Raw genomic sequence first — 22710 nt, forward strand, 5'->3', positions numbered from 1 at the left:
GTACAATTATATAATATCCATATTTATACTAAAAATATTTACGATTAATTATATAATATTAATTATAAAATGTGTGTTATTATATTAATTATAAAGTTGTTCAATTTTTTCTTATTTATAATATGCTGTATATGTTGACCTCTCTATCTATGTATCCTTTTAAGCTTTTAAAACATTTAATTACCACAGAACATCCTTAAAATATCATGGTAATAAATAATTAGGTGAACGGAGTAATCAGGCTAATAACATTGTCGCTGAATCAAGGGTAAACCAGGAAACGAACGAGAGAATTGTTCCGTTGCGCAAGCACGTGTGCATACGGGACAATGGCATTAGCTGAGAGGAAAGATAAAAAAGCGACATGTTAAACATACTGTAGTAGAACTGGCACGTCGCGGCGATGAATGAGGTGGCCGCGGGGAAAGGGGATGACGGCGGTAAGGGTAGAGGGAGCGAGATAAACGAGATGACACAGTTGCAATATTGAAAAGGTAAGCCGGACGCGTGTTGGCACGGTGGAATGAAACAAATATGACGTCATAGACGGACGCCGTCCTTAAAGCTGCGACGCCCACGTTTTGCGACGTACTTGCGCGCGGATGTACCGACGCCTACGATTATGAGATGGGCGAAGAAGAGAAGTGAAGAAAGGAAGGAGAAACGAAGAAAGAGAGAGAGAGAGAGAGAGAGAGAGAGAGAGAGAGAGAGAGAGAGAGAATAAGAAAGAGGATGGAGGAGAAGAGAAGAGTACAAGATCGGCCACGTCGAGACTAGATGGAGCTCCTGCACATCCTTCTGCCCGTTCTGCCGTCACCCTCTTTGTTGCGGGATCGGAACTACCCCTTCAAGCGACTAAGTATTTTGGTCGACATAATTTTAATCGGATGATCGAATTTTTATTATCTTTTTTGTTGAATTATTGATGTGTTTAATTGTTTAAATTTTTAGCCTTATTTTTATAGTATATTTCAATAATATTTTAATTCAACGTTTATTCATCCAGTTTATAAATCTCTGAACTTTGCACCAAGTTAATGCCACTGTTTTCATGTTTGTTAATCTTATAAATTGAAAATTTTGTTAATCAAAATCGATTCCAAAAGTAAAATTTGTGTATATATATTACCGTATATTTATTACACATTATTGTATGTTTATATATGTAGATTTATACATCATGTAAATGTTTTTGAAGCATCCTGTATATGTATTTGTAGTTCTTTCACTGATGTAGAGAGGTCGCAGGCATGACAAATGCATATCTATGTGTAAAATCGATGTAGATTTTATATGTACCGGCAGATTTCAGATTACAAAGAGATATTAGCATATTTTAATTTTACAATTTTATTACATATCGAAGCATAAAAGCGAATCAAGACGATATAATTTAAATTATAGACATATTTTAATTATATAAATATATTTCAATCATCCATATATTGGATAACGAAACAAATGTATTTTTTACCTGCAATCTGTAATATATCCAAATATTCTTCAAAAATATTTCGGAAACGTTACAGATATATATATAACTATATATATATAACATTCTTGAATCATTGGTTATAATCCAAGCAGAATAAAAAATCATGAGATCAAAATGGCATCAAAATGACTTAAAAATAATTATTATTAAAAATGATTTTAACGTCACTTTGACCTCATTATGACTCTTTGTTCTGCTTGGGTAAATATATCGTCTGAAAAAATTCATGAAAATTTGAAACATTTTTAAGACGTTTAGTGTCATTTATTTTTAGCGTTTTTGTGCATAAAATTATGTATATGCATAAAAGACATACATGGCTATCCATGATAAGATGCAAATAAAAAAATTCGAAAATAATGTAGATGTTTATTTTAATCGACAACATTCGCATCATAAAGATAAATGTTTTATCGAGTTATAAAAGTTCTACGGACATGTTCCATAGCGAATTATTGCAGATGATATTGTTCTTATATTGCGTATGAAATAAAAGTGATCTGTATGCGCACTGTTTTTTTTTTTTTTTTTTCATCGAAATGTTATTTAACAGAATTTCAACGAGGCAACAAACCCCGTTCATTCGTGACTTTGCATTTCTAACTGGACAAACGGATTTGTGTGTGTGTGTGTGTGTGTGTGTGTGTGTGTGTGTATGTATGTGTGTGTGTGTGTGTGTGTGTGTGTGTGTGTGTGTGTGTGTGTGTGGCGCGTCATATAAATAAACACGTGCGAATTTATAGAACGGGAAAGCACGTATGTGCGGCGCAAGTCATTCCTTTTTACCGAACCTTATGGTTTCGCGCACTAGTCATCAAACGAGTCTCGCTGATGCAAAGCCTATTAACAGTGAAATATTTTTTTCTTTTACTATTTGCTTTCTAAATTGTTGGAGATTCTCGGATAAGGTGAGTAAAAATAAAATTCGTTGCATAACTGCTTAACGTTAATTACTTATTAATTAGCGGGAAAGATCGATGCGTCGAATGATGCGCTTTATTTAGCTGCCGCTTGAAATTTTGCAAGTTCCCCTTCACACGGATATTCTTTTCTGCATATTCTACGAGAAGGAGCTATATAGGGCGAAAAAAATGAAAGACGGAAAATGGAACGATCGGGTGACATTGAATGTGGGTGGTGTTCGATACGAGACGTATAAAGCGACACCGAAGAAAATCCCAGCGACCAGATTGTCACGGTTAACGGAGGCGTTAGCGAATTACGACCCGGTTTTAAATGAATACTTTTACGACAGGCATCCAGATGTTTTCGCGCAAGTGCTCAATTATTATCGTACTGCGAAACTGCATTATTCAGCAGACGTGTGCGGTCCGCTTTTCGAAGAGAAACTGGAGTTTTGGGGTCTCGACTCCAATCAGGTTGGTTTGATACTTTCGCCCCAAATAAATTGCATAATGTTATTAGTTAATTATCAATATATATATATATATATAGAAAAATAATATCAATAAAATAGAATACACATGTAGCATTAATATTACAAAATACATATATTACAGATATAAAATCCAATAATTTCGTGTCAATATTCTGCCAATTATTTAAAGCAACTTTAATCACGCTATTCACGCTTGCAATCTGTGACGCATCAACAATTAATTTTAATGTAATTCAAATTTCTCTTTTATATTGTTTGAAATAATTAAAATTAGCGTTCAGTTTTCTGAAAAAATTAGACAAGGAAAGATAAAAAAGTGAAGATCGAGTATGTTCTTTTAAATTGAAGTTATATGTTTTCTCTTTTACGCATAAATTGAGGAGGATTTGAAAAAAATAATAGAACGGTGAGAAACATCATCATTTAGAGATTAGAGATTAAATAGAAAACTAAAAAAATTCAAATCTATATAGAAATTGTTTAAACAAAATATCTATTATGCATTTTTTATTACAGTAAGCTCTTTATATATATACATATTGTGTGATCTGCTTCATATAGAAATGATGTGACACGATTTATAAGTAATTATTATTACAGTATGTCGTTGGAGTACCTTAATAATCTCTTAATTAAGATGACTTTCTTTAGGTAGAGCCGTGTTGTTGGAGCACGTATAGCGTTCATCGAGATACACAAGCCACCTTGACAATCCTCGATAAGCTCGACGTCGAGGGTGAAAAGCTCACCGACGAGGAAATCGCTCAGGTTTACGGTTTCGAGGACGAGTATCGTAAAGGGACCTTAACGAGATGGCAAAGATTACGGTGCCGCATTTGGGTTCTTTTCGATGAGCCGTACTCTTCAGTAATGGCCAAATATATAGCCTGCGTATCGGTATTCTTTATTTGCAATGTCTGTCGGTTCTATGTTTCTGCGTGAAGAGTCATGCGCCAGTAGAATCCCCGAGGAATAAATTCGATTACGAAGAACTGAGGGGAGAATGTTTGAATATTACTGAAACCATCACTCGCCCTCATCCAGCGTTTTTTTATCTGGAACACGCTTGTAATGCTTCGCTCACTATGGAAATAGCACTCCGCTGTCTTGTACGATCTTATTATATTTGCGTTAATTTAATCGTCATCGTTTTAATTACATTTTATTGAATATTTTGCTCAATATTTGATTTCCGATCCGCACAAATATCAATCGAATATCTTCACTTTTGCCTCAATATTTTATTATAATTTTATTATAAATGTTAACTCTTTCTAATTTATAATCAATAAACCGGGTTATCTTTGACCGTGATGAGTAACATATAGTGAACGCTATACGATATATACTATATAACTTAATTGCAGGTAAGTCCCAGCCTGAGGCGCTTCGCCATGTCGCCGGTCAATGCGATCGATCTAGTGGCGACGATGAGCTTCTACAAGGAGTTTCTAGCAAAACCAAACCTTTATCTGGAGCTTCTGTCAATAGCGCGTGTTCTACGATTATTCAAGTTGACGAGACACTCGCCCGGACTTAGAATCCTTATCCACACCTTTAAGGCATCCGCCAAAGAGTTGGCTTTACTCGTCTTCTTTCTTGTACTAGGGATCGTGCTTTTTGGCAGTCTCATATTCCATGTTGAACATCTGCAGGTGCACTTCCACTTCTAGTTTTACGAGGGATAGCGCTAAATATTTTAAGGGCACAATTCTGGGTGCAGTTTAAATAAAGTAGGTTAGGACTTTTACGGTTGAATATGCGGGAAGCTTTAGTCTTCTGTATAAAAAATAAATGTTTAAACTTAGTCTTAGAATTTGATCTCATCTCTTCTTCGCATGTAATAACGCGGATTGCATGTGGATACAGTAGTAAAAATGTGACGAAGTGAATTGAAGAAAATTTGGAAATTTCTATTAGATTAATCGATATATGTCTGATCTTCAAGAATGGGTGATTAAATTTAATGTTCTCGCGAAATTTGCGAGGTGGCCAAAGCTATATCCTAACTTTTCCTGCCATATTGCAACACTTTGCAGGAAAATCCCAATAATGATTCTGACAGTATACCGCGATGATTATGGTGGGCCTTGGTTACCATGACCACTGTATAGGCTATATACGGCGACATGACACCGAAAACTTTCCCAGGCATGTTCATCGGCGAACTGTGCGCTCTCGCCGGTGTCCTGACTATCGCTCTTCCAGTTCCGGTCATTGTCAGCAACTTTTCTATGTTTTACTCGCACACGCAGGTGCTCGCATTATATCGTTTGTACGCTTCGGCATGCGCTCACTAATTTGTAGCCATTTGATCACAATGCAGTCGAAATTGATTTTATATAAAAATTGGACACGTATATGTATATACGGGAAAAAGTAAATTTTTTAGGCGCGCAGCAAGCTACCAAAACAAAGAAGAAGAGTTTTACCGGCTCCTCCAAGACGAACGAGGTCACCGTATCAGAATTATGTTGACAGCGAGAATCACCAACTTCTACCGAGTTCAGCTTCTAAATCAATAATGGACTTAACACCTCGATCAACCGCCGGTAAATTAGAAGATGTATTACAATTACAGGTATCACACGTTAATATATTTTTTACATAAATCATTATAATAAATAACTTGCAAATATCTTTTTACATTTGTGTAATTCTATATTTTGTTTATTTACAGCCAAGCACAGATATTTCAGAATCGAACAGAAGCTTTAATCGAAATGGAAACAATATCAGTCAGTTCGATAGCAAAATGCATCTTCAGGGATTTAAGAACGAGAGTCACTTGTATCCACTTGTATAGCTATATTTCCGATACTTTTGTGATGATACCAGAAAACAATTGAAATATATATTGATAAAGAAAATAACAATAGAAAATTACGACTCGTACTAGTGATAAATTATTTGTTATATATAGTGGATGTAAAATAAAAAAGACGTGTATACATTTGATAGTCAATGAATAATCAAACAAATATTGTCTTTTTGAATATTAAAATTATTGTGAGAAAATATTTGTAAAGTACGATACTTAAAAGAATATTCTTGCATAAGTATTAGTTTAATCTTTGCTGCGAAGTTGTTTTCTATTTTGTAATTTCTTTTTATTTGGCTACTTTGGTGACGGATAAATACTTTAGGCTTATTGCTATTTTTTTCTGTTGTACTAAATTCACATACAGAATAAACACTGTTACAATTTACTGTTGATTAAATAATTGAATCTAGAAGTATCATCAAAAATGAAGAAAGATTCGCGATAGTTTTATTAATAATAATCGATATTATTTCCGATAATCATATCTGTCTACACAGTTTGTTTATTAAACAATTAACTTAATCCTCTTAATGAAGAAAATAACAGAAAATAAGTTTGTGTAAGCGTCATCTCGGCACCGAGTTTCAGAAAGTTCAAGGAGAACAAAGGAGGACAACTTCTCGAAATGGTATCGCGGATGATCGGTATTATCTTCGGGTTATCGAACGTTAATCCTCTTCACTCGCGGCTAATGGGTGAGTGTCAGGGTTGTTCTCACGGCGTAAATTCAGTACACAACTCGGGTGTAAGGCTGCCCCTGAAGAAGCAACCAGCGCGCAAGCGTATGCCATCGACCGGTGGAGAAATTCGCCTGAGAGTAGCGACGACCCCACTCGAGCAGAACTACCCGCTCCGCACGGCCCCGGGATATGCCTTGTAACCCACACGTGATACGTGTCGCGTAAACGCGACACCTCGTATGTAGTATGTACGCACGAGCATCGTATTCCTTCTTCGTAACAAGTATTTGTACATCTTCCTACTTCATCGACACTCCTCGGGCACGGGCTCTTACGTCAAACTCGGTTCGAATCGTCATCCTTTTGTCAGGAAATCTTGATTTTCCGAAGAGATTGCTATCGTTGGTCGATTAACGGCCATCTAGTATTATTTATCAAGTTGGTTCTGCGAATTCCGCAATTGTATAAAGACTGCAGAAACAACAAAGCGTACATTTCATATAATTTTTATATTTGAGAATATTTTATTTATTTATTAGATTTATTAGATTTTTTTATTAGATTTATTTTAGTTAGAGAAAGATGGAAATCTATTTGTGTTGATATTAATCTAATGCTTTTTATGACATAATTTCTTATTGAATAAGAAACGTTTACTTTGCCAGTCAATAAATAACTTAATTAACAGTAAAGACTTTACTGGCTATCATTATAATCGTTATGACAAGTATTTAGAAGGACCAAAATGGTCGAAAAACGTCTTGACGATTATAACTGATCAAATAATGGCCGTATTGTCATGACGATTATAATGCTAGCCAGTAGGATCGATAAAGTCTTTACTGCTAATTAGATAATTATCCTTCCGATTCGTATATTTATGTTGATTTTTCAAGAAAATGGGACTACTTATACTTGGGAACCTTGTTAACTCGCTGAATATACCCATCTTAAGAAATTTATTTGATATATCTAACATACAGAATGTGTAATTTAAACATTTTCGCCTACAATTTCTTTGAAAATTTGCATCCGTCATTGCCGTAGAATTAATCATTTCCTCGGGTATCTTCAACAAAATCGTAACTCGATATACTTTAATAAAAAGTATATAATATTTCCGCGGAATACATCAATTACCTCTCGTGTATATTTCATTTTAATTCTTTATTTATAAATAAGGATTTTATATATATAATAATAAAAATAATTTATCAAAATTTTCATTTTCTCAGTATTATCTAATTTACGAGAAGATGATGTGGGGACAAAGTTAGGAAGGTAAATGAAGAGATTTGTCAAATTTCCATTATTCCAGAACAGATTGTGCAGAGGGATAAAAAACGAACGTCATGTTCCCAAGTTAATGAAAAACACGTGATCGATACGCGATCATTTTTATCTTTGAAATTGAAAAGAATCCGGGAAATCGGTCAATATGTTCGTACCACCGAAAACTGGTAGCCCTCCTTTTACACATTTATATCGCGCGATATGCAGTGTATAGAAATGGGGGAAAAAGAAAAGAGGGAATAGATGGAAAAAGAGAAAAGAAGAATGGGAGAAAGACAGACATTTTATGAGCTATAAAAAGCGCGGAACGACAAGGGTAATTCCGATCTTTCCCACGGGTTTTGATCGTCTCGCGGCGAAAAATCGCAATCTCATAGAAAGCTAAATCGAAGGGGCAGTGGAAAAAAAAGATGATCGCGTGACCTAAAAAGAGAAATACCCACGTAATCGACTTAAGTCTCGTACCAAATTAAATAAAGCGAGAATTTTGAATCGCATGATTTCAATCGTCATGCGCGGCCTTGGGAAAGAGACGGTTAATTTCAGATATAAATCGATACACATATTAAATCATATAAGAGGAATGTAAGAGGATAATCATGAATTTCACACGGGCAACCTTACGGTATCCGCAATCCAATAATATCGACTTTTTTCTTAATTTTACATATGGGAGACTTACGTCTATACCGCATGTATGCTTAGTGAATATTTCATGAAATATTTAGTAGATATCCAATCCTTTATTCAGATTTGCAGATATTAATTAAATATTGACAGTTATATCGCTGCTAAAGCGATATTTTACATAAAACTATGACAATTTATCGTGCAAGAATAGATTGAAGTTGTAGAACAACCCTTCATTTTGTACGAAGCTTTGTCTTCAAGAAAATACGTCAACGAAATATCATTATTCTTCATTAAAGAAACAAAATTATAGGCAAGTAAAATATATAATATTATACCTATATTAATTATTATGTATATCATGTACTGCTACTTCTCTTAAATTCTGTAGTATTAATCAGCCAGCAAGTTTTATTATCTAATTTTGATTTATCAAACATATATGTTTCAAATAAGATAACTTTTTGCATAATCAAATATGTAATAAAAAGGGCGGCTGCAATATCCAAAGTGATAACAGCACCATATCTAAAAAGGTCAACTGTGAGCCCGAGCCCATGCCCACGCAAAAGAAATATCACGAGTTTTTCATAAAATACTATGCAAAACAAAAAATGTTTTATTCCGTTTATTATGTAAACGTGACATATTTACATTTCAACACTAATTGACTCACTGCAATTGCATATGAAGTACACTATTATCAGATAACAACAATATACCATAAATAGCATTCGAATATATCTTTCTGCCTTCGATGGCCGAGATGACTGATGACGCGGAGTCGGGGAAACGCGTCCGTCGAACGCGAGACTCGAGGGGGCGATCGGCCTGGTAACTCCGGAGGTAACTTTAAGTCATCGCCTCGGTCACCAACTCGGTCCAACTCGAGGGCCACTTTGGACGTGGTCTCGTCGCGCGACGCAACCGCGCACCGAAGCCGCGGATGCGCGCGCTCAACCTCCGCACGCCGTCACCGTCGCGACGCCAACCCCCACCTCGGCGACGACGACGCTGCCGTTCTTCGTCGGCAGAGACGACGTCCGCTTTCGTTCGCGATCTCAGTTCCGTACGCGCGACGAGCCGCAGCCGAGCTGACCACGGACGCGTCTCGTCCACATCCGCCTGTCGGTCAGTCACAGGGGACGACGCGAGCCGGCGACGATGACGAGCCGTCTATGACGGTGTCGGGTGGCATCGCGATGAAGGCCCGACCGTACCGCCGATGATCCATTCGCGAGCACGACGACGGGGAAAACGCCCTCTGCCTTCGCGGCGCGTTCCCTGCCTGACCTGACCTTTCGCTGGAGACAGAAAGAGAAAGAGCGAGAGAAGGGGGTGAGAAGGAGAGGGAGGGAGGGAGAGACAGAGAGAGAGAGAGAGAGAGAGAGAGAACGAGAGAGAGGAGTCGAACGCAGGAGACTCGTGCTCGTGCGAACGCAGGACGTATAGCACGCGGGACAACATAGTGCGCCTATTGTGCGAGACCGCCCGTTAACTTATACTTTCGCGGAGCGCCATCGCCATCGTCGCGGCTCGGCGACATGGAGAACGCGGGGAATCAGAGCGGTGCCGTCGAGATGTCGCGGAAGATCTCCGAGACATGAAGAAAGCGCGACCGAGGGTGGGTATTTGTCAGTTCCAAAGAAGAGACACGTTTCAAAGAAAGTCTCATCGACGTCGTGACGAGGGTGCAGAACAAAATGTTTGCGTGTTCGAGTGGAAACGTGTCGCTCACGAGGGTATCTCTTTGGGATACTGTGGAGAGGGAGGGAAGCGCGAACACGCGCCAACCCCACGAGTGCTCGGAACGTGAATGCGTTTAAACCCTCGGGGGCTTAGAGTCCTATGGTGAATTATCTCGTTCGGACCGATAACGCGGATCCGTTTGCGGATTCGGCGGATTGCAAACCCGTTCGCCCGTTCGGCGCTCGATCGTTCATCACGTCACTGCCGGGCGCTCGTTGAACCAGTCGATTCGCCTGACCTACTCCACAATTTTTAGTATTCGTTCAGGTTCTCATTGATTTCTCGAATCGCCCGTGTCTTCCTTCCGATCGGTGCCCCCTCGCCAACCGGCTCGACCGCGAGTTCGACAGTTTCGCCGAGTGCGGCGAACGGTGCGCTCGCGGGATTCCACCCACCCCCTCGCATACTCGCCCCCTGCGCGTCGGAATATCCGCGGAAGCGAAAGCCGAAACGTGGAGCAGCGGAGAGCCGCGGGTGGTAATGTCGACGAGCATACGGGGCGCAATATCGGCCTTTCGTGCACGCAGACTATCGATTCTCGCGGCGACAAGGGGCCGGCCGACGCCGCCTGACGCCGCCACCGCCACCGTCACCGTCGTTTCCCGACGACGCTAATTTGTACCTCGGGCCATGGACAAAGCGAGCCTCGTCAGGCTCGCCCGCCCGTAAGAACGGGAACGCGCCCTCGAGCTCGCCTCGCCTCGCCTCGCCGCCACGCCGCGCCGTTCGATCGTCCGAAACGCCGCGGCTCTCCGCTCGTGCACGGTGCACGTGCGAAAATACGTGCGGATGACGTCACGGGAATGCGCCCCAACCTCGAAGATTCGATCGGATTTCGCCGTTGTTAGACGTTTCCCGCCGCCGCGTCCTCACCGCCGTCGCTGCCGTTACCGCTGTCGCTGCCGCTGTCGGTGTCGCTGCCGCTGCCGTTGCCGTTGCCGTTGCCGTTGCCGGCTGGCGCGAACGGGGTTGATTTAGAATCGCGTCCATGCGCGCTAATTCGAGGGACTCAGGCACGTCGACCTCGCTCGACGACGACGACGACGACGACGACGACGACGAGATCCGCATCGGCCTGATAGCGGCACGCCAGGGTCTGAATGGTCCGATGTGTATCTTTGTGTCTGGCAGGTGGTCGACGTGACGCATCTCCGAGCGCGTGATTTGATAATCGGACAGCACACGGACTCGTCAGGGACAGAGCGAGCCACATTGTTAGCCTTTATAACTGTTCCAACTTTGCACAGTCGGCATACAAAGCGACAGCGGGATTGAAAAACCGATACACCTGTCCCTTTGATTTCACGCGGTGCTTTCTTTATACAGTTCCGCTTTTTACGCGGTGTATAAAAGATTACACGGGCAAACGTTTCAGAGCACGGATCACTTCGATGGAACGTTTTTTTCAAACTTGGCTATTTTGGGTGACCGCGGAATCTAAATGTACGTGAAAATGTGCGCTGCTTTTAAATCGAAAAGCGGATGGATCTAATTTTAATAATTTCCTCTTCTACGTGAATAATAATTATGTTCTTTTTATAGCTTAAAATTATAATTTGCGGACGTTTATCATTATATAGAATCTAAAGCTTTTTGTTTGTTCTCTGGTGTTAATTGACGCGTTGTTTTTCTTTAATTACGCGCTAAAGAATGATGTAAAAATGTTTGTCCTTTTAAATTGGATTTAAAAGTAAATATTATTTTTTTGCTAGAACTGGAAATATTATCCTTTTATATTACAACACTTTCAGCGAGTTTATCTATGTATCAGGCGCATAATTGGTAGATGCAAATGTATTTGTGTCAAGGGAAGGTTATTTAAATATGTCCTGCCCGCGACGCTTGCATATAATAAATAACTTAACAAAAAATAATCGGTCCGGAAACCTGACGAACGCGAACGCGTTCACATGAATGAGACTACTACGTGAAATGACGGCAAGTGTTTTAACAATTTGTAACTCCAAAATTATTTAAATTCTGTGCAATTCTTCGGGATTACATATATCTTGATATATCTCGTGTACTTTAATCGCAACTGCGCAATTTTTACGTTCCATAACGACAGCTCTAATGTGCCATATTCCTGACAGAAATTATTTTTCTCACCGTTGCATTTCCTGTTCGCTGCATCGTGAACGCGAGATGAAAAAGTTGGATGAATACAGTCCTCCCATAGATACGGGAGGATTTAAAGGGCCGGAGCAATTCTAACGCTAGTATTTGTGGAGCATATTTCTAAACGATATGATATACCGATGTACAAGGGACTTTTGATTAAATGAAAAATGTGTCACGATTATCGTGACAGCAATGTTAAATGGAGCAGCTTTCGTATTCCGATTTGCGCGGCCGACGTCGGTCTTTGAAACGCAGGATTTGAAGCAGCAATGACATTGTGACACTTTCCGCCGACTACGCCGTGTAATCCAAATGAGATTACGGGGATGTCAAAGCAACCGATCGGTAAAACCGGGATGATATATTGCGATAAAATCATTACGCGTAGAATGCTTCGCTTGATCCTTTTTAGGCACTATCCGCACATGTGAACGGACGTGATTTTAACGCGACGGAATAAGATAAACTGCACACTTTACATCTCGAATCTGAATTGAACTGCGCAGTCGGATGTCGTTGCGTAAATTCCAACAAAATGTTGATGAGCTATTCGCGATTCAACGTGACGGAAACGCGAATCGTCCGCATTCAATAAATAAAACTCTTTTGAGCGTGCGCATTTTATTCTAGAAATTATGTTACATGCTCCAAACAAGATTTAAATTAAGTTCGAAGTTAAATTCCCTTTAAATAAGTTAATTTTCAGTTTACATGCGGGTGTAAATTGCATCAACCTTGATTGAGCTTTAGAAAAGTTAATCGGATAAAATCGATAAGGTCTTCGCGATGGGGAAACGGCAGTTTTCCATCCAATTTTAGATCACGCGACAAAAGCGCTAATTGTTCGCAGATCGCATGGGTTTCTTTAAGTCGGGGCCGGCGGTAGCAGAGCCGCGATCAAAATGAACTTGATAAACATGGACGCGGAGAACCGCGTGGTTCTGAACGTGGGCGGAATCCGGCACGAGACGTACAAGGCGACCCTGAAGAAGATCCCGGCAACGAGGCTCTCGAGGCTGACCGAGGCCCTCGCCAACTACGACCCGATTCTCAATGAGTACTTCTTCGACAGACACCCGGGTGTCTTCGCCCAGGTACTCAACTACTATCGCACCGGGAAGCTGCACTACCCCACGGATGTATGCGGCCCGCTTTTCGAGGAAGAGCTCGATTTCTGGGGACTCGACTCGAATCAGGTTGAGCCCTGCTGCTGGATGACCTACACGCAGGTATATCGTGAATAATCTGTCTGACTCGTGCACGTGTCTAATCACGCCTAAGCGTGGCTGCACGCATAATCAGCGAAAACGGAAACGCGTATATTTATGTGTAATGTGTGTGACGTACAGTACGTTACAGATACAAAGCTTAAAGTATGCAGGATGGAAATAGCCGATAAATCTTCCCAGCGTGTTTAATAGATCAAAATGACGAACGGAAATAGGTTTGTGATGTATGTAATCTCTTTGATTTGGAATAACTTCCAAATATGCTGGGCAAATTTTTCGGTGATTTATCATATTGTCAGAAAGTACTGTATATCTTTTATTAGCTCACAAATTTGCACAATATTAACATCTTTTCAACAAAGTGCCTTTAAATATTACTGCTTTCTATTTAAAAAATGGCAATTAATTCTAATTTTATTTCTAGAATCTGCTTACAAAATTAGTAAAAAGTGTGTGATTTTACATGATATATTTTATTTAAATTAATTCCATTATAGAAGACCATACTATAAGATCATTTATTCAATAATATTCCTAAAATATATATAATAGAAAAAAATCGTTCAATAATAAAGAAACGTAACAAAAAATAAATATTAAGTATTAGTGAAAGAATCAATCTTCTTCTATATATCTTCTCTTCATTTATCATTCAATTTTTAAAGATTGATAAAAAATGAGGAAATGCATGATCTAATAGTGGTTTAAAAGGGTATACTGTTGGAAAACTAGTTTGGATAGAGCGATGTGGGTTAGTCTCAAGTCTCGAGTAAACGTACATTCAACGTACGCACGTCGGACGAATCCGCTGGTAAGGCTGATCAAAGCCGAGCAGATTTCTTTATCGCTCACGCAAAGAGGCACACAACGGCTCGCGTATGCTTTTCACGCGCGCTTTATCTGTCCCAAGGCAAAGCACAAAAGAAAGCACACTCGAGAAAGAGTTTCGCAGGTACGAATAACAATCGTTGTTGCATCTGTCTCTCTTCCCACCCTCTTCGCCCCGACGCCCTTGCAGCACCGGGATACGCAGGAAACGCTGACGGTCCTCGACAGGTTGGACCTCGACACCGAGAAGCCCACCGAGGAGGAACTGGCCAGGAAATTTGGTTTCGAGGAGGCATACTACGAGGGAACCCTCACGTGGTGGCAGAAGCTCAAGCCTCAGATGTGGTCACTTTTCGATGAACCCTACTCCTCCGTCGCAGCTAAGGTACGATTTGAGTTTGACGTATGCCACCATTAAGCAAATAATGATGATACTAATTGAAATATTAATTTGTGCGAAAAATGATTAAACACTTCTTGAAAGTACAAACAAATATTTTTTTTCTATTTATTTTCATTTTCGATAAATTTCAAATAATGTACACATCTATCATATATATATTTATGTAGGTCATAAAAAGTTTTTTGCAATTATTAACATCAACCAATATTTTACTTTACTAGTACATAATATTTGTTGCTTTGTCGCCATAAAATATTTTGTATAACACTTACGAGTCGATCGTATCTCTGGATTTTTCAGGTAATCAGTATAGTCTCCGTTTTCTTCATCTGCGTTTCGATACTTTCGTTCTGCTTAAAAACCCATCCGGATATGCGAGTGCCGATGATCGTGAATCGTTCGCTAAAGATGGACAACACGTCGAATTGGTCGGTGGACAAGATTCGCACTAATGCCCACGATGTCTTCTTTTACATCGAATGTATCTGTAACGCCTGGTTCACTTTTGAGTTCTTGATACGTATCACCGCGAGCCCGAACCGTTGCGACTTCATCAAGAGCTCGGTGAACCTGATCGACATGGTCGCGACCCTGAGTTTCTACGTCGACCTGGCGTTGCAGCGATTCGCGGCCCACCTGGAAAACGCCGACATCCTCGAGTTCTTGAGCATCATACGCATAATGAGACTGTTCAAGCTGACACGTCATTCCTCGGGCCTGAAGATCCTGATACAGACCTTTCGCGCCTCGGCGAAGGAGCTCACGTTGCTGGTGTTCTTCCTCGTTCTCGGCATTGTCATCTTCGCCAGCCTCGTGTACTACGCGGAGCGCACCCAGTACAACCCGAAGAACGACTTCAAGAGTATACCCCTTGGTTTGTGGTGGGCCCTGGTGACGATGACGACCGTCGGTTATGGGGACATGGTGCCGAAAACTTATATCGGGATGTTCGTCGGCGCGCTCTGCGCGCTGGCCGGTGTCCTCACGATCGCCCTGCCGGTGCCCGTGATCGTTAGCAACTTTGCGATGTATTACAGTCACACGCAGGCGCGAGCCAAGCTACCGAAGAAGAGACGCCGTGTATTGCCGGTCGAACAGCTACGCGCAGTGAGGGCACCCGGCGCGCCGCCCGGCGTGCCCGGCGGGCCCGGGACCGTCGGGCCCCCAGGCTGCGGCCAGCAAATGTCGCACATGCAGTCCAGCGGGGGCGCGATCACCACTGGGCCCCACGGCCTCGGCATGGGCCAAACGCCCGGCGTCGGATGCACTGGCGGCGGCCAAGGACCGCAGAACCGAAGAATGAACGCCATCAAGACGAATCATCCGAAGGATCCATTCGCCACGAAAACAGGTAACTCGAAGGCGTTCAATCATTGAGGTGTTTTGCACGATTCGTGAGCTCGACTTTTACTTAACTCATTAGTCTACCTGGTACGCAATGGGAAGGTACATATGGGGTACACATCAGAAAAAGATTAAAATACCTATAGTTTGTTATTGGCATACAATTTAACTCTTTAAACTCTAGCTTGAGAATTCTCTTTTACGTACAGGCCACTTATAATTCTGACCAATTTAACAAGTTTAACTGTCAAAAATCAATTCGATAAATAACTGAATTCGGAACACGCTCGTTTATAGATTATCGTATTCATTTCCACTGAGTTTCATATAGCTTACCCTTATTCACGAAAGACTTAACCACGCGATGAACTTTACTTGGACTCTTAGATAACTTATCTGAAAGCTTAGTTGAAAGGCAAAGTTGATCTTACTGATTGTTTTAAAATTTGTATCAATTGTTATTCGCCTACGGATTGCAAACGACGCGGGCTGAATGAAGACAAACGGCAGATCATAGAAAGTTACAATTTATGAAATGCTATTTGTGCAAATTCGTTTTCCATCTATATCTAAATAATCTTGTATATATTCTGACAAGTTTAAATTTTGCGTGTTTAATACTTATGCCGTGCACGAGACATGAAATGAAACGTTGCAGTAGAACGTGCATACAGTCGTACTTGCATACGCGTTTAGCATATAATTAACAACATACATATACGAACAGGTATAAAACAAAGCGCGAGATTCAGGCATTATATGACTAAATATCAGTTTACTCAGTTTAATGTGCTCCACTTAATTTCCATTTTACGTGAAAATCGCGCATCAACCAGAAATCAAAATGATAACGAAATATTACAAACGCACAATAGTAATGCTTACGATAATGTCATTTAACGTAAGAGGGAGATTTCAATATTTTTGAAATATTACACGGCGTGTAACGTAAAACAAATTATTGGCATAAATGATACGGGGCCGTTTTGAGTCGCGACGCGCGTCAGAAGATCGAGAAAAACGACAAACTCGACGGAATTAGCCGAGTTCGCGATTTCGTGAATCTTAAAAGCGTCGACCGAACCGGCCAATCTCTAGTGTCTCTTTTTCTTTTTTTTTTCTCGTATGGTGGGTTGCAGAGGAAGACCGGAGGAATTGTAACCTACGAACCAACGGGACCAAGAGAGCCGGAGGTTTGGATTAACCATTTGCGGTCGTAGCGTGCTCAGACGTGGGTATCTCTCACAACTGGTCGGAATTATTTTGGAAGCGAATGTGACGCGGCGTGTACACACACTTATAAATCCAAAGATTGTCCTGTAAAATCCCGTAAATTTCCGTTCAGGCATGTTTTGGCAAGGGAAAAGAAATATGTAAAAAATGACACCTCTCGCTTCATCGAAGCATCACGGCTTCCGTTGCCCATTTTCAACGGCTAGGCAAAAATAAACACTGCCGGCGAAGCGTGGCGGCTGAGACTCCCTGACGTATGCAACCGGAACCGGTAAAAAACTTATTGCGGCGGCTATCACCGGATACACGACCGCAAAGGGTATATCTATTATTTATCTGAAATGTAGAATTAATAGGAGAAACGGAAGATAAAACTCTCGAGCTCTGCCTCCCCCCGAGAGAAAGAATTTCGCCCGTCCGCCGGAATGCCCCGCTCGACGGTTGACCCTCCGTTTCAATCTTAATTCTATGTTCCGAATATTATACGTATACCGTCGGGACGAAGAGGTGAACGCGAAAGAATCTCTCGGCGGTTATACCACGAGCCATCATCTATCGATATAAATAAGCAAATTGTGTAGAAAGTCAAGGAGAACTTGTGTAGCAAGTAGAGAAACTTTCCTCCTTCCTTCGCTTCATAATTTGTATTTTTTAATATTCATAAAAGAGATAATACATTTCATCGATAGCAAATAAATGAATCGATGTATTTGACACTATATCGTTCATGATCGAAGAATCTTCTCGAGAAATTCTATAGATTGTTTTTCCCTTCGTGCTTTGATACAGTGAAACACTACGATTTATAATTTCCGCTAGAGAAATTGTATATTTTTATAATTTATCGTACCATCCGCGCTTTCTTCTTAAATATTTGCTACAAAAATAACCGTGATCTCTTTTCTTTAGCTGTGTTTCTTAACTGAACGATATCGCGCCTAAAGTAATTTTAGCTAAATATTATTACGAGTATGATTTAGGCGGATTTTTTATATAGAGACGCAATAATATCTGCAATATTAATATTTCTATCCGCTTTTTCTTCTTCCTTTCGCAAATTTTGTCTTTAATTTCGTCTCGTTCCGAGTATGCGGCGATTAATGAGCAAGTGTAAAACGAAAATATCCCACAAGAGTGCAGCCGAATGTCTTATACCGTCCACCAGACCACCGTGTTTGTGACTCACATAAACATCGCATCACCCACACATTGCTTCTAAATTTAAGATAGTTGGCGATCTAAGGTACATTGTGGCAAAGGATACGCTGCGCACAGTAGAAACGGGGACGTAAACTTTATTACGTTTGAAGCTATATACGTTTCCATTGTCGATATCATCATCCGGTCTATACACATTACCTCGATTAGGGAGGAAAAAAATCGATTACTCATCGTAAAAGAACCTCGTCCTATCTTCCAGCGATCGTCTATATCGCGCGTCTACATTATTTCTATCGTTAGTGCCATTCTCGTGGAAACTCGTGTAAACGGTAAATCGAATAAGCGACAGTGGAAATTGCATCCCTGCATTGCAGCTCGTTTTATATAGCGAAAGAGATAACCGATAGATGCACCGTATCTTTTTGGTACACCTCCATTATAGATTTTCACCCCCGTGAACTGTACAAATGACTTGTTGTTCACTGCATGTTTAGCCGTCGGATATGTTTTTGCCCCCCCCCCCCTATACGATCCTACGATCCGCGTTCTCACCGCATATTTAGCGATAAATGTGGCTGTCTGGTTCCCTCATCACCCTGTCGATTAATTTTTGACACTGTACACGAACTTTATATCAGACAAAATTCGGAATCACGCAGCCACTGTTCGGCGCATACTAGTAATGCGGCGCTAAATGAGTGGTGAAAATGTGGACACGATGGACCTCGTTATTGACATTTGAGAATCTCGATTTGTGCGAATCGGACTGCCACTTTTGGTGGTAAATGCGGTGAGGGTGCGGACCTATATCACTTTTGCGCACCGTGGATATCGCCGGGACCAATCCATGAGCTCCTCCCTCCCTTTCTTCCTCCTCTCCCCCCCCCCGCAGTATTCGAGATATCGTTTGTAATATCAGTAGGAAAGAACAGCTCTCTCTGTTCTTGTCCCTCGTGCGCGGAGTTATATAATAATGCAGCCTCCTCCGATAGCAGCGAAGGGAAGAGCATCCTCTTTCCGCGTTATACATATATATCTGTTGTGCCTGGGAACCCAGGGGGTAGAAGGAAGTGCAGGAAGGGACGACAAAAGCATATCATATAGGCACATGTGCGATCGAGTGTACGGATCCCGCGAACAGTCGGCGGACACGCTCTATGTAGACAATCGTCGCTTCTTCGACAAAATTAATCGTAATTAGGCGTTTTAGTCTTTCTTTTTCTTTTTTTTTCGGGTGACTCAATATATGGGACAGCCGTTCTCTCTTGGACCAAAATTGCGATTGGTTGATTACATCTTACAATTTTAATAACGACCATATCTAAACGTGTTTATGTTGTTTTTTTATTTCACTTGATTCGTCCACATTTCGACGTAACACCAAAATAAGTCATAATCAATATCAACATGTTTAATGAGACGGGTAAATTAAAGAAAGAATCTTTTAAGAAATTTTAGCTAAGTTAATATTACCCTGCGTGTGCATTGCAAATTTGATTAAACCGCAAGTATTTTGATTTACTCGAGTAATAGTGGATAATGCAGTAGTCTATCCGCATAGAATAAATAACTGTATTATTGACAAATGTTACAATCCTGATATTTTATTACGCACAATCGTAACGCTGTTTCTCTCTCTATACACTAAAATGCGTTAAGTTTTGTACGGCGATTATCAAACGCATTCGTACATCGAGTACTTGATCTTACTTATAAATAATTGTTTCCCGTTTTTACGGCTAAACATTTCGAAGCTTTTCCTTATCCTTTTGGCTTCGCAAATCTTGTTCTTTAATATTCATCTGTTTAAAATGCAGTGATGGCATTAGTTGATAAGATCATTTTTAAATTAAGAAATGCACGCGCGATTTTCTATACGCGTGCAATTTTACGATAAATAAATTACTGCCCGATGTATATACATTTGCATATAACTTTTAAGTTTCTTAAGCTACACATTAAATCTGTTTATGGTAGCCAGAAAGAGAGACGATTGACGTGTCGTTGAAGGAAGAAATTAATCAAATAACGACGAAATGAATGTCCCGTCGCGCAAAATGATGCGATTGCATTCGCAGAAAAAAAACTATGTATACAGCGTATGTTACAAGAAAAAAAGCATATTTAGACGGATGATAAAAATTATTCATATTATTAAAAGCGGTTACTACTGATAGATATGAAAATTGAACGAATAATAAATTCAGCATGCAAATTAGGCTAATGTGAACATTTGGCAGCAAATTAACATTTAAATGGCTCCGCGGAGATCAAGTTGATACAGACATTTAATTAAACTATGAGAATTTTCAAGCCCTTTTTACATTTCCACGCAAATAGAAAATTTTGTTTTCTTTGCACAGATGTGACCACGGTTAAATAATTATATCTAGAAAACTTACTTTATGAAGCGTATAGCCTTCTCAGTATTTTAATTTTAAACATGCCAGAATAATTAAGGTTTAACATCTTGAATATGAATATGAATATAAATTTGTAAAAGTTGTAAAAGCTATAATTTTAAATTTAATGAACCAGTAAAATTTCATGTTTTTCTACATTATTTTATGTACACAGTTTGACAGTTTTTAATATTCTATATTTCTATGTTTTTTATAAATAATCGCTATTACGACTAGTTATTTACGTAAATAAATAATAATTTCTTCTTCTTCTTCTTAGCAGTTCAATCATGTCTGATATACCTGATCTTCTGATATTTAAATCTTTTTTTGGTTAATTAAACTGTTTGTTATATAAAAGAAACGCACACAAACACATCACGAGTAAACTTTCATTTTTCGCATGAAACATAAAAATCCAAAAAAAGTTTCCAACATCCCAAACCGGAGATATTCGCGCGTTACACTTTTCACGAAATCGAACACGCGTACATCACCCCCGTTGATTATGCCCAATAAGGTGTATGAATAATTTGTTGGTGGAAAACCGTTTTCTGCATTTGCCTTCATTTATGTGCGGTGCTATCGGCTTGAGTTTGCTCGCTGCTCACAATTGCCCCGATTCTTTGTGCCTTAAAGACTGGAAGACTTTCATACCCAGGGTTGCATCGACTATGCATCGACTGTGTTATCGTCTTTACCACTTTGTCATTAGGGACTTTACACGGTCTATGCTGTGGTCGTGCTGTCCACGCAGTTGCTATGTTGAAACAACTCTGAGAAAGAGATGTACAGGAAAATTAATACCTGCGCAACCCTCGACAATGAACAAGTCGAAATATATTGTCGGATCATTGCATTGTATTAGCGGCGATTTTTGTGATATTAGTGAATCCGAATCAGATTTTTTAACGCGCATTTTCTAACTTTTCTCTCTTATGAATGAGCGACAGAGATCAATGAGAGAGATATATCGATCTATCTCGAGAGTAGCTACTCGCGTATGCCAATATAACTCATCGTATATCTCCATCTCCCCCTCTCTCCTCTCTCTCTCTCTCTCCCTCTCTCTCTATCTCTCTTCTATATATATATAATATATATATATATATATATATAAGAGAGAGAGAGAGAGAGATATATATATATATATATATATATATATATATATATATATTATAATTTAAAAGATATATCCAAAACATATATACTTATGAAACGTATTTATAAAAGGAAATTAAATAAATCGTAGAAACCAACTTAGAGATAATAATTTTGAAAATATCTAAATTTTAATGCATAGAGAGTGTAGAATGTATTCGGTAGCTTTTATTCGATCACTTTGCGCCCACCTATCCCATATATACGTAAAAGCGACAGGACGGAATTTACACCAAAAAACGTGCGTCTCTCAAAATCACCTTTGAAACGGGGAGCAATAGGACGATCCGCGTGTAAATTGAGACAGGTGCACAAATGGGTGTTTGCATATTATTTAAATGGAAATAACACGTACGCCTGCAATTTCCTGTGACACACAGCACCGCGCGGGTACAGAGCCGCCGGTTATGCAGCCCTGTAAGTGGAAGCCAGCCATAATTCGACCCTGACTAGACTATATATCCCGTATCGGCGATATGAGTACGTCCACGCACACATACGTTATATTTCACGGAATGCTCGCATGCATGTTGCAATATTTAAATGCTGTTGACTCGAAATATAAGAGAGCGGGATAGCGGCGCGCGCGGAGCCTCTTTACGTTTAGATCGATCCCGATGCCGGAGAACGTCTTTTCTTTCCTCCGCAACGCAACCTGGAGAAGCGGGAACCGCTTGAACGCGCGCGTACACCCCGTAGACCCGCGGAAACGCTGTTCTGAGCCGTACCGTATAACGTTCAGCCGACACTTTCGGCCC

General features: G+C 40.2%; 1 protein-coding gene and 1 pseudogene across 5 annotated transcripts in view; both read left to right on the top strand.

Annotated features, from left to right (window-relative positions):
* Positions 1-1841: 1841 nt before the first annotated feature.
* On the top strand, positions 1842-6492 carry LOC143900135 (potassium voltage-gated channel protein Shaw-like; annotated as a pseudogene). The gene is made up of 7 exons (XR_013257716.1): positions 1842-2403; positions 2566-2874; positions 3546-4003; positions 4262-4549; positions 4934-5149; positions 5287-5475; positions 5575-6492. The product of XR_013257716.1 is annotated as a potassium voltage-gated channel protein Shaw-like (transcript).
* Positions 6493-8760: 2268 nt separating this feature from the next.
* The window catches only part of LOC143900136 (potassium voltage-gated channel protein Shaw), an 18159-nt gene continuing 4209 nt past the window's right edge, over positions 8761-22710 (top strand). Inside the window, exons 1-5 of one of the 4 annotated variants that reach the window (XR_013257717.1) lie at positions 8761-9945; positions 13042-13420; positions 14439-14633; positions 14952-16001; positions 17124-17226. Coding sequence is in view for 3 of the 4 variants with exons in the window: in XM_077411131.1 (XP_077267257.1) it covers positions 13094-13420; positions 14439-14633; positions 14952-16002; positions 17135-17199 (1638 nt within the window). In the remaining variant the exon portion in view is untranslated. Of the gene's footprint in view, positions 9946-13041; positions 13421-13956; positions 14634-14951; positions 16003-17123; positions 17227-22710 lie in introns of those variants that run through there. The other 3 variants (XM_077411131.1, XM_077411132.1, XM_077411133.1) reach the window with 3 other exon arrangements.

Source organism: Temnothorax americanus, unplaced genomic scaffold, assembly GCF_048541705.1.
Source record: "Temnothorax americanus isolate GAGA-0224 unplaced genomic scaffold, ASM4854170v1 Scaffold3, whole genome shotgun sequence".
Taxonomy (NCBI): Eukaryota; Metazoa; Arthropoda; class Insecta; order Hymenoptera; family Formicidae; genus Temnothorax; species Temnothorax americanus.